Source organism: Nothobranchius furzeri, chromosome 4 (assembly GCF_043380555.1).
Source record: "Nothobranchius furzeri strain GRZ-AD chromosome 4, NfurGRZ-RIMD1, whole genome shotgun sequence".
Classification (NCBI taxonomy): Eukaryota; Metazoa; Chordata; class Actinopteri; order Cyprinodontiformes; family Nothobranchiidae; genus Nothobranchius; species Nothobranchius furzeri.
Genome location: NC_091744.1, coordinates 82,856,574 through 82,869,385, shown reverse-complemented (window position 1 = coordinate 82,869,385; position 12,812 = coordinate 82,856,574). Strand labels below are relative to the sequence as shown.

Sequence of the window (12,812 nt, the reverse complement as noted above, 5' to 3'; positions counted from 1 at the left end):
AAATCAGTAAAAGCCTCCAGGAAGTTGTTAGTGATGGTCAGAGTTGGGATGAGTAATGAGGAAGGTGTGAACACAAACAGGAAAAAAAAAAGCCAGATCAAGAAACAGAGGGGACAAAATGAAGATGGAGCTCAGAGATTCATGGATCTGAGGTCAATCGTGAACCAGACCCGGTTAGAGTCTGCATCATGTCATCACAGGGGGCGTCATGGTGACAAAGGAGGCTGCTCCAACTGAACCCCTGACTTATGGGATTTGGATCCTGGACCCAAGCAGCTGAAAGGAACTTCCCCCACAGAGTGGATGGACCCAGAGGGGTGAGGAGCTCCGTCATCTGGGAGGAGCTGCTGCTCCTCCTCCTCATCATCAGGAGCCAGCTGAGGCGGTTTGGGGATGTGATAACAAACACCTTCTGCTTGGTTTCATGTCGGGGTGTCCTGGTTATATCCCACTCAGCGGCAGACACAGAACCCAATGGAAGGATTTATATTTTCTGGAAAACTGGAGATGCTTGGAAATTTTTCAGAAGGAGCTAGGAAATGTTGGTTTGTCTTCCTGGACTTCCAGCCCTGGTTGAGTGGTGAATGATGGAGCGTAGTCACAAATAATACATCTTTTAAACACATAAAATTCCAACTGGACTTTGTTTGAAGAGCCTTGAGACGACTCAGGTCGGAATTTGGAGCTTGATGAACAAATGAATTGAATTAAATGATCTGTAACCAACTGAAAGTAAGAACCCCTCCATCGTCGTGAGTCCTGTGTGAAGTCCTTCCCCAGAGCGCCGTCAGGACTCTTTCACGTGGGAGGAGTCTAGGTCACATCCGTGCTGCGAGGCCATCTGGGAGTTAGAGAAGATAGGATGGTGTTTGGGTCAAGTTTGGAGAAGTTGTACCACTACTGTTGCACCACTGGGGGGCACAATTCCTTCTACAGGCCTCCTCTGGTGACGCAGAGCATGGATAGGAAGAATTAGTTTTGGACCAGCAGCTCCTCTAACAGACCTCTGCTCCATGATCAGTGTGTGTGTGTGTGGAGGTGGTGTTGGAAAGATAAGACGGAAAAAGCAAAGACAGAATGTGACCGCAACCGCTGGGAAATGTTCTGATGATTTAATAAGTGGCTGAGACGACCACTGACCTACCTGAAGATCACACACACACACGCACGCACGCACACACACACACACACACACACACACACACACACACACACACACACACACACAATGACCCATCAGTAACGACGCCGAGGCCCGTGGACCAACTTAAAGGCAGGAGTTTTACAAAGAGTGGAAAGTGACAAAAACAGAACCATCAACATATTGCACATGAGAGAAATAACCATTCATAAATTAGATGTTACAAATCTGTTGAAAACTATGATTTGACAATGAAAACGTTTGTCAGTCCAGTCTGCGGGCTGGTCAACCCGAGAGTCAGACCAGTTCAGCCCACTTGAGTCTGGTTGTGAGTGGGTAAAGCTCACCCGAGTCCACTGTCTGGACTCGGTAATCTCCTCTGGTCCATTTGTTTGGACTGTTTACCAATCTTCCATCCATTTCTTTGGGCTCAGCGCCCTCCGCCAATGGCTGGACCGAGCTCGGCCCGGCTCGGCCCCCTTCAGCATGAACGATGGCGCAGCCTTCAGCGGTCCTGGTCGTCCCTCGGCCTGGAGCTCGCAGGGGGAGCAGGTTCGCTGTAATACTGGTGGTTTTTGTCTAGCATAGGTTGGGTGACTCTGAAAGCAGCGCTCTCTTCAAATAAAAAAATGGATAAACAAAATAGCCACTCCAATGTTGAGCAGGATCACCATGACGACCAGGATAGAGTTGTAGACCTGCGTGGGAGAGTGAAGAGAGAGAAGAGAGAAGGTGTCATTATTAAGGACGGACACACACACACACACACACACACACACACACACACACACACACACACACACACACATACACACACACACACACACACACACACACACACACACACACACACACACACACACACACACACACACACACATGTAAACATAAAACCAGTCATTTATAACCTCACAAAAACAACAAAAGAGGTTTAAACTCTTTAGAAAACAAGCAGGATGTTCAGCACAATGACCAGCTGCTTTTTGTATAAAGCATTGTTATTCTATTATTAATAAATCACAATTTCTATTCATAGTATTCTCTGAATTAGCACATCAGCCTGTCCACAGCCCTTCAGCAGCTCTGCTGGATGGCTCGGGTATTTATTCTTTCTAAAATATTCTATTTTCTTCACTTAATCTTTATTTTATTCCTAAGAAGATTCAGAATCTGTTGTTTGGGCCAAGACCGCGGCATCAGCGTTCACCCTTAAAAACACAATTTCAAACATGAACTAAAATCAGTGAAACTGAGTCAGGTTGAGCGAGCAAACCCCAAAAACAAAAATACACCAGACCTCGTGGATTATTGCGAATTTTTTTGTTTTTTTATTCTCTTTTCTTTAAACCAGACGTGTTTTGGAGGAAACAGGAGGATCATGTGAAATTTTTCCAAACCTGATGTTTCTTATCATCTGATTTTATTACAAACATTTTCTAAAGGATGACTGCTCTGCCTGTGCAGAAAATCTTTTTATTGCGGTTCTGGGACGTGAAGAAACGCGGACACAGTTTTTCTTGGCTTGATGGTTCCAACGGCCCTGCAGCCCGGTTCCTGTAAAAACTCATTGAACTCATTTTGCAGAAGTTTTTATCTGCAGGGTGACTAGATCTGAGTTTATTAGACAAACTTTTATCCTGTAACTAACTTACACTCATCAGGATTGATGAGCTAACTGCTAGTCAGATCAAAGCATGTAGAAGTGTCATTTTTAAACAGCTTAAATCTCCTAAATGTCACAAAATAACTATTTTCTTTGAACGGAGACTATTCAAGGATCCTTTTGCAAAGAGTAAGACGGATGTTATTTGTGACTTTTACACTAAAACATACCACAAATCAAAACTCTGATTTTGTTGTTGTGTTTTAAATCTTTAAATCAGACTCAATTTAAAGAGCGTCACCCCCAAATCTACTTTTTTTTCTGAAAAACTATATAAATGTGTGTCTAATCGTGCTGCAGACACGTGTTGTCAGTAGTTTAGCACTTTAGTGCATTTTAGTTAAAATTTAAATTTTCTGCCTAAAACTGTCAGTGTTGTGCCGTTGTCAGGTAAAAACTCTGCACTGCATTTGAATTTAAATCTGCCATCGCTATTGGCTAGGAGGTACCCTAGAACGTTAGCTGGTACCATATGATGTCACAGGGGCTGTGTCTCAATTCAGGGTCTGCATCCTTTGTCGGACGGATTCGTCGGCCGGTTACGTCACAGTGCCGCGACTAGGCCTGTCCCAATTCGACGACTCCTTCAAATGCGGTCGACGAATCCGGCCTTCTTTTCGCCTGTATGAAGGATGGGTCCGGTGTATCCTTCAGTGGTTTACATTTCCCAAGATACCTTGCGGGCCAGACGGCAGAACTTTTAAAAACAATGGCGGACAGTGAAGCGGGAGCTGTCGGAGAGGATTGTGCATATAAATGTCAGCATAAACTTGAAAACCGTTAGGTTAAGGACTTTTTGTGATACATGAACGTTATTTTAGTTAGAAATGTTACAGTAAAAGTGCTTTTATTGCAGTCTCGGGTATCCGCTGGGTCTTGAAAAGTCTTAAAAGGTGATAAATTGGTTTTGGTCAAATTAAGACCCTTAGAAAGGATTAAAAACTATTATCACGTCTTTGCTCAGCTTGTCGAAAGTATTTTCTCTGAATTAGCTCTCCAACAGTCAAGGAAATGTTTAAAAAGCTAAATAAAACTTCGAGCTCCATCGTTTAAAGTTCCTTCTGCTCAGCGGTTCCACGGTTGCTAGGCGACGGAACGTTCGCTGAAGGACTGGCGGGAGTTCAAGAAGGCTAGGCCTGTCCAAATTCACAGCCGTTAACATCCGGTCTACTCAGCCGACGGAGGACCCAGCCCACGCCGGCCGAGTAGGCTGGGTCCTTCGAAGGACGCAGACCCTGAATTGAGACACAGCTAATGTCTTTATGAGCCTGTGTGTGTGTGTGTGTTTGTCTGTGTGTATTTGTTAGTGGCCCCGCCCTCTCGATCTGCTAGGCTTGCTCTTTAAATACACCTGAAAGATTTTTAAATACATACAACAAAAAAAAGTTTCTGGAAAGCTGAATAAACACAAAAAAGGAACAATTGGCATTTTAGGATAAATAAAACAGTCCTGTGATGTTGGTGACGTGACACCAGAGCAGATGCTTGCTGACAGCCCGGGTGAACAGGTGAAGGCCAGCTTCTCTGCCCACCTGTCTCTCTCAGAAGAGCCGAATACACTCGCTGATCTTAATCATTTCCTGTTCCTCCGGTTTTAAATGCAGTTTGGTCTTAATAACGGACAACATATGTAAGGACCTGAAGTTTAATTTAAGCCTGAGATCATTTTTGCTGGTGGCTGCAGAGGGAGAGGGAGAATGGGACTCTGCATGGCTGTTCCGCTGCATTAATGCAACATGGAAGAAGAACACGGTTTCTGCTGGCGTTAGGCATATCACAGATCTGTGTCAGAGATGATCACCTGGCCACAGGTGCCGACCATCATCTTCCAACCAGCTTCATTCAAACCTTTACTCTGCAGACCAGATAGTCTGAAAACGCATTTTCTTTTTCAAAGCTTTTACTCTAATTAGTAAATCTGCACCGGAGCAGAATCATTCTGTTATAACTTTTAATTAGTGGGTTCAATCAAAATGATGAGATCTCAGAAACATAATCTGTTCGGACAGATAAAACCCATAAATCAGTGTATTGACAACAAAACTTGGAACATTTCATTTAGATTTGTGTGAAGGACCTTAACGTGTCTTATTTTGACCAGAGGCAGGCGAGCTGTTCATCTTCTCTTCTGCAGCTCATAAAGGAATAAATGAGATTTTTCATTCAAGACACTGAACAGCAGCCAAAACTCAAGCCCCAAAATTAAATTATGCTCATCTATGGAGAGCATCCCAACTGAAAAATGTTCCTGCAGATCGCTGCATCACTGCGTGGAGGGAGAAACGCCCCGGCGCCGGGAACGCCCCACTCACATTCTATATCGGAACGTTTATTCTCTTAGTCTGATGATTGTTCAGCCCTTAAATGCTTATTGTGATTATTGAATATAATTATTGGGACTTATTTCTTAAGTCCGCTAAAATAAACCTTGTTTTTATTTAAAATGAGAAACATGAGAAAGTTTTGTTTAAAGAAACCAAAACACAACAAAATGTTTGACTTAAAAAAACAAATTCGACTACGGCACTTTAGTGCAACATTTGACAAAAACTATAAAATAAAACAAAGATGCACTGAAACACAAATCATACCCGGCAAAAAATCTCACACACTAATATCTGGTTGGACCTCCTCAGCTTTGATTACGACACACACTCGCTGCAGCGTTGTTTCCATAAGCTTCACCAGATTTATCTCCATCCAGTGTTGCATTAATGTCTCACCAAGATGTAGCATTGATGACGGTGAGTCTGACCGCTGCATAAAGCCTTCTGCAGCACATCCCAGAGATGGGGTTAAGGTCTGGACTCTGTGGTATGAACATGATGTCTCATGCTCCCTGAACCACTCTTTCACTATCTGAGCCCGATGAATCCTGGCGTTGTCATCTTGGAATGTGGCCGTGCCGTCAGGGAAGATGGAACAACCTGGTCATTCAGGATATTCAGGTAGTCAGCTGATCTCATCCGTGGAGCACTTCCTGTTGCTGAACCTAGACCTGACCACCTGCAGCAAGCCCAGATCATAGCACTGCCCCCACAGGCTTGTACAGTAGGCACTAGACATGATGGGTGCATCACTTCACCTGCCTCTCTTCTTACCCTGATACACCTTCACGCTGAGACAGGATCCATCTGGACTCATCAGACCAGTTTGAACTCATTCGCTGCCAGCGTTTCTCACCGTTTTTACTGTTTTTTAAGAGTCACAGAACGTTGCGCGCTAGCATGATGTCGACGCCAAAACAACCAAAACAAAGTGGAGACTCACCTCTTACATCAAGAAGAATCGGCGCGTTTCGAGCGTTATCCGTTCTTTCATAATCCGTTGTTGAATTGTGATCGGCAGAAGCTGTTCCGGTTCGCGCCTCACTTTTTTTTTTACAGCTGCGGCCCAAAATGATCTCCTAACACACGGATGTTCTGCTTCCTGATCACGTGACGTGTGACGTACGCGGATGAAGATCAACTTTAGAGCGGAGATGTTTGTTCTCACGGTGCAGGGGCTCGTTCCGATGCACACACAGTAAAAACATGCAAATGACGACTTTAGTCGAATGAGTTAATAATGAGTTGGACAGTTCTGAACCCAGTTTTAGTCGTTTCTGCATCTCCTTAGATGTTTTCTCTGCTTGATGCCAGTGACCTGACCCTTCTCACACAGACTAACATCTTTTCCACCACCACCAGGTGCGTCTTTCCACATGGTTGTTTAGGAACTGAGAAGCAGCTCGTTGCACCAGTTGTGTTAAATAACTTGTTGCAGCTGAAAGATCATCGCCCTGCAGTAATTATCCAATAGGAGGCTCCTACCTGTTGGTGGTGACTTTTTATTTTGGCCAGGCAGTGCATAGGTTCCAGCGAAAAGTTACGAACAACAATAATTTTTTTTACTGATAACAGGTGACATCTCTTCCATAGAAGAGTATAGAACGCCCTTTAATCCTTCAAAATAAGAGTCTAATTAAGCTTGAATTCTAAATACAAACCATACAACAATCTTACCATCAAACAAAAGCAGCCCATGTGATTACCGTCTCTGTCAAAGAGACACTGATATGTTTAGGGTTAGGGTTTTTCGGGTTAAAACATCTAAATTTTACTTTCAGTATTTACATTTCCTACACCAACACTGCATGCACATTAAAAGTTTGCAAATCTCTCTGCAGATGAGCTCTTTTGTTATCATTTATGAAAGCTTTAGCCTGAAATCGAGTTGTGCAGCGACTCCACTTGCACGATAAAACGCCTCCAGCTTGTCGCCTTTGTGTGCGCTTTGATCCTCATCAGAAATTTGAAGCACAAATAGAAAATATCACCAAGAGTTCCTTTTATCATGATGAATAATGCTTCAAACACACCAGCTTATCTCCCTCTCACAGACACGTACGGAGCTTTTATCATTTCCAGGCTTGACAACTGAGCTGATCCTTCCTTCAGTGGCCCACCCGGGAATGCTGACCGGGATCAGGACTCCACGGAAGATTATCTAAACACACACCAGTTCAAACTCTCTTCTGCTGCACGTGTGTCACACACACTCTGTAAATACGTTGCCTTTTAACGTTGACACCTGTAGATGATGTTTATACGATGGACGTTTCCAGGATATTTTTATCCTCCCGTTCCTCTGCAGATCCCCTCTTTATTTGGGGATTTTGTTTCTATTCCAGAATCGTTTGTGCTCTCCTGCTGTTGTGGTTGCCATGGACATGGGAAGACGTGGTTGTCTGGGGAATTGTCAGTTCGCACCTTTAGGAAGGACATCGGTGATGTCTCTGGATGCGGAGCTGAGGCTTGATCTCCTATCAAAGCTTCATGCAACGCTTTCGTTTATCTTTCTAATGCAGGTTTCTGTTTGAAGCTGACTCCAGGACACCGGTGTTCATTTACTGACTGGTTGAAGACGTGTGCCGCTCCTCGTCTGCGAGTCGGAGCAGCCTCGGCGGTTGTTCCCATGGCGCTCGGTGTGTATTCATGTGAGCGAGATAGTATCTGTGTATTCTGTGAACCTGTTTTACACAAATCTCACTTACTTCTCTGCTGATGCAAACACACACACACACACACAAACACACACACACACACACACACACACACACACACACACACACACACACACACACACACACACACACACACGCACACACACAAGCACACCCACCCCTCCTTCCAGCATCCCTGACACACCGATTGGCTGCAGTTGATGCAAGGCATACGCTGTTCCCTAGCAACAGAGCGCTGGTTAACCAATAGGGGGCTCTCTGTGAGGAAGGGGCTAGCTCTTCTTTCTGTTGTTACTAAGGTGCAGAGAGGACTGCTGGGCTTCTGCACATGGATCTGTGTACTGTACATGTCTGCGTGTGTGTTTTTCACACACTTCGGCCCCTCCTCCATCAAACCGCTGCAGACAAACCAAAGTGAGAAATCTGTTTTAGAACTGAGGAGTTTAATGAGCTTGTTTCCAAACTGGTTTTCCTGTTGGTTTCATTAGCTAATGCTGCTACCATATTATCATCCAGGATTAGCGCGGTCAGGGCCATCCACCAAGCCGAGTTACATCACTCCCTAAAAAATAAATCATATTACAACAGTGTAATCCCTGCGGCTCACTCACGGCATAAAGCATCTTTTATTTTACAAGGGTGAACTCGTAGCTTCTCCCACAGGATTATCTTAATATGCAGGATAACGCTGTGTTATGTCACAGTGGACGGGATGTATCCTCATGACAGCGGCTAACAAATCCTTTTAGTCAAATCGATGCGTAGTGGTTTAGTGACAAATGTACCATACAGCTGCTGACCAGTTATGAAGCCATGAAGACATAAAACGCTCAATAGTGTAAAGCTGCAATAATCAATACTCCGATCGTGGCTATCGATTCAGGGGGAAATGAGCAACTTGGTTAATTAGGTTGCTTCTTTTCGGTATTTTAAAAACGTTTTTCTACATTCTGTTATAAAACTCTAAATCCAAACTAAAGGTAACATTTCTTTTTGATTAAAAATGCTGATCCTAAACTGTCTGAAATAAAAACATATGTGTAGCTAAGGTGTTGTTTGATTTATTCATCATAAACGTCTCTTGAAGAACTCAAAAAACAAACCTTTAAGACATTTTTGACCAATCAGCTGCTCCATCTTAGGAAGCTGGACCTTTGAGGAGCAAAAATAAAATCAAGAAATTGTTTTTTTTTTTAACAGTAAATGTTGTCTAACTTTTGTAATGGTATGAAATGACTGTTTTCCACCAAAAGTCATTCTCCCCCTCTCCTCTGACACAGAACTAGTCTGCATGAGATACGGCCTCAAGGTCTCATGCATTTGTTATAAACTGCTTCTTTCCAGCTCAAGAATGAAGAAAAGGACTCTCTCCTTTTAATAAATCAAAGAACTCTATTTTAATAAAACTAATCAAACAAAGTGTTAGTCAATAATAAGATGTGACCAATCTGTGAAATCAAAATATTAATTACTTTATTATAATTCTATAGAATATAATAAGTAATGTGACTTTAAATGTTCCACTAGGACTGATCTCACGTAGCGTTAAGACATGACACATTGCTTTACTGATCCAATCAGAATCTGCCAGATCTGACGGAGGCGTGGTTTCGGTGGTGTTTGGTAAATCTGTCATCTTTTCATTCGACCATAAACCAAAACATCCAAAGAATAAAACTATGCCCACGTCATCTTTAACGCCAGTTCAAAGCGTTCTAGAGAAGTTGTCGGAGTGGCCAATCCGTAACTTTCCTCTTCAACCAAAAGAACCAACTATTTCTTCCTGGCACTCGCGGAGTACAGACGCTTCTCTTTTTGCTCCCTTATATTTTTTTCCCAAGGCTCTTTGTCCTGTCTGCCCACAGAGCGCTTCTCTGCATTTCTTCTGAAAAACCCTATTTTTAACCTTGGATTTGATAAATTGGTCATTCAAGGCGATCGATAAGATTTTTTCAACAATGAGAACGGAGCAGGGGGCTCCCACATGTCCACACGGGACACACCCGGTGGGGTATATGCTGGATTCCTGGAGGGAATGGAAGATCATATGCCTCTCTCAGCTGTCCATTGAGGATGTCGAAGACATGTGGATATTCGGCTTGATGATCACTGGATTTCTCCTGATTGGAGTGGGAGGATATCTGGTTCTCTGGAAATTTGGGAAGACGGGAGCGATTGGAGGGCGACCCGCACCCACGGAAAGCACCGTCCGTGTGGAGACTTGTCAGACGGGGACGTTACTCGAGGTGAATCGTAACCTGGACAATGTTCTAGCTGTGATACCGGTATTAGTGCACAAAATGGATGTCATCTCGGAGAGAGTCACCGGACGGTGTGGACAAGCTTAAAACCCAAAATTGGCTTCACTGAAGGACTGGAATGATCAGTTTAAAGACTGAAGGCAGAGAGGAAAATTATCACAGCCTGACCCAAACAAATTCTTGTTATCTGAATGTGACGCCCTAGCAGCCTTGAGCGGCTAGGAACAAACCCCCACGAAGGAATGCAGACAGATGCTGTGAAAACCCAACCCCCCCCCCCCCCCCGCCTTCGGATTGGTGGACTTCAGCCTGGCGAGGTCATCAACCTGCAGGAGTCAATGTGCTCTGCGCTTCTCCCGAGATCTCCCTCCCCCCTGTGGCTACAGTGGCTGAGCGCCGTAGATGGCTGCTCTCGCTGGGGGGAAACAGGATCCCAGCACACACACACCCCCCCCCCCCCCCCCCGCCTTCCTATTGGAGTCTCATGTTATGTTGTGTTGTCTGAAGTCTGTTGCATATCTGTTGAGGTGTTTTTTTGCAGAGCAAAGCTGCCCTCCTGGTGGGAGGGTAACTCTGAAGTGCCTTTTTTTCCCTCCCGAACCAATCCTCATGTTACCCTCTTATCTCTATTAAGGTAGCGCGACTCAGGGTTGCGAATGACCACAGTCACCAATACTTGTCATGTGTCTTGCCCACGTATGTCTGATCTCTGAATTGTGTGTACTGAAACTCTAATTTCCCTCTGGGATTAATAAAGTGTCTTTGATTGATTGACAAGCTGGATAAAATCTGTTGCTGTTCCAACTGCTGCAACGGTTCCTTTCAGAATAAAAGCTGAACCATCAAGACCCAGGTTTGGGTCTCACTAGATGCCAACAAAACTGTCGTGACCTGGAAGTATCTCAAAGAATGGTCTGGTCGGCAACCGCTGCTTTTCCTACCGGCTTCGGTTCCAGAAAGGGTCCAGCTGGTCCTCGACATTCCTGATCTAACAGGGACTTCCACCAGCGTATGTAGACCGACGGAACGGCGTCGAATGTGTTTATGAATCTCCTAACCAAAGCTTAGAGCGAAGACATCACCTTCATTTCCCATCAGAACTAATCGCTTCTTCGGATTTGCTGGTTCTGAGCAGCATTCCACACTACCCCATTCTCCGTCTCATTCACCTTAGTTACACCATTCATTTAGTGTTAAAGTTAGTCTAGTTTTAATTTGTTTAGTAATAAATCTTTAAACTTTTAAACTCGACTCTCTCTTCTGTTGTCTCTGAGTGAATACGAAGCTGTTATCTAATCCCTGCAATAAAAAGTTCCAATCTTCTGGTTAAAATAACCCAACAGATCCATAAGGTTGATTTCATATTTCCTATGGAATCCTACGTCTCATGGCTTATTAAATAACATGTAATTTAAATCATTACACTTTGATCGGACCACCCACATAAACACTTGTTAACACAAATAACTAACCAACCAATCAGACGGCAGCATTCAGTCATCAGACACAGAGGAAGTTTGCTGTCGTGGCAGAATAAGTGATTACAAATCTAAAAAAAATGAAAGATTAACTTTTAAATGAATTAAATCCACAATTTAAAGTAGATGAAGAAGCTAAACGTTCGTCTACTTGCTAAAAAACTAAAACTAAAACCAAATTTCAAATTTCCAGACTGAGGAAAGGAGTGTGAGAGAATTTAAAAACAGGAATAACAGCGTCTCTCCTGGGAGGAGCTGAGTGTGCTGCACGCATGAGAAGAGCCAGAAATAGAAGAGCAGCAAATAAAAAAACGGGAGGCGAAAAGGAGCAAAACACCTGACTCTGCTGTCACAACCACACAGCTGGCTCGTCTGGGGGGGGGGGGGGGGGGGGGGGGCGATCAGTTGATCAGACCAGGTCACTGAACCACCCGACAGGTAAACAGCTGCTGGTGGCTGTTGTCACAGCGGTGAGAGAAACTCCAGATTTATAAGGTTCACCATGTGGACTAAACTGGTGATGAAAGGACTAAAAACATCAAAAGTGGTTTCAAACAAATCCTAAAACTCTTTTATCACGTTTGTGAATCATCATCGTTCGTTTTATTTAATTGTTTTTAAGGTTTTTAAAATGCTAAAAGAAGAGAACTAAACACCAAATACTTTCTAAGAGCCTTCAATCTCCAGAAATGTGCTTGGGACCTCTCGTTTTCTCCACAGGGAGGTCAAAGGTCACACAAGTTTGAGTTGTCACGTTTGCCTGAAAAAGCTTAGATGATAAAACTTTATTCGTAAAGGCGTGTGTGTGCAAGAATAAAACTACTGCCAGCTGTGCTTGACGGCGTTGTGGGCGGGGCTTAGAACTCACCGAATTGGCCTTGCTCGGCGTGAGGCTGAGGTCCTGCCGGTCTGGGGTGATGGGGGTTGACCTCAGAGGGGGGGACAGGGTGAGGTCCCGCCGTAGAGGACGTGAATCCATTTTCTCCCCCGACCTGTCCCGTGTGTGCACCGTGTCTTTCCCCCCCTCTGTCCCGGCCCGGTTCTTATGTCTCTGTCGCTGCCCGCCGTGCGAGCGCCCCTCGCCGTGAGCGTGCCCGGACCTCTCCTCTCCGTGCCCATGGGGCTTGTGGGTAGTGGAGTCTCTGGGCTGTAAAGGCTTCATCTCCATCTCATAGTTGCTAATTTTCTCCTCGTCCTGCTCCAGCAGCCGACCTCCCCTGCCGTGCACGCCCCTGTGCCCGGACTCCACCCACCTGTCCCCTCT

General features: G+C 44.5%; 1 protein-coding gene across 2 annotated transcripts in view; it reads right to left on the bottom strand.

The window, feature by feature from the left end:
* Positions 1–1,092: 1,092 nt before the first annotated feature.
* jph3b (junctophilin 3b) overlaps positions 1,093–12,812 on the bottom strand; it is a 61,215-nt gene continuing 49,495 nt past the window's right edge. For both annotated transcript variants that reach the window (XM_070550518.1, XM_070550517.1), the window contains 2 exons: positions 12,417–12,812; positions 1,093–1,839 (listed from right to left, as the gene is read on the bottom strand). The exon at positions 12,417–12,812 is cut by the window's right edge and continues 521 nt beyond it. In XM_070550518.1, coding sequence (XP_070406619.1) covers positions 1,759–1,839; positions 12,417–12,812 — 477 coding nt within the window. In that variant the 3' untranslated portion in view covers positions 1,093–1,758. The remainder of the gene's footprint in view (positions 1,840–12,416) is intronic.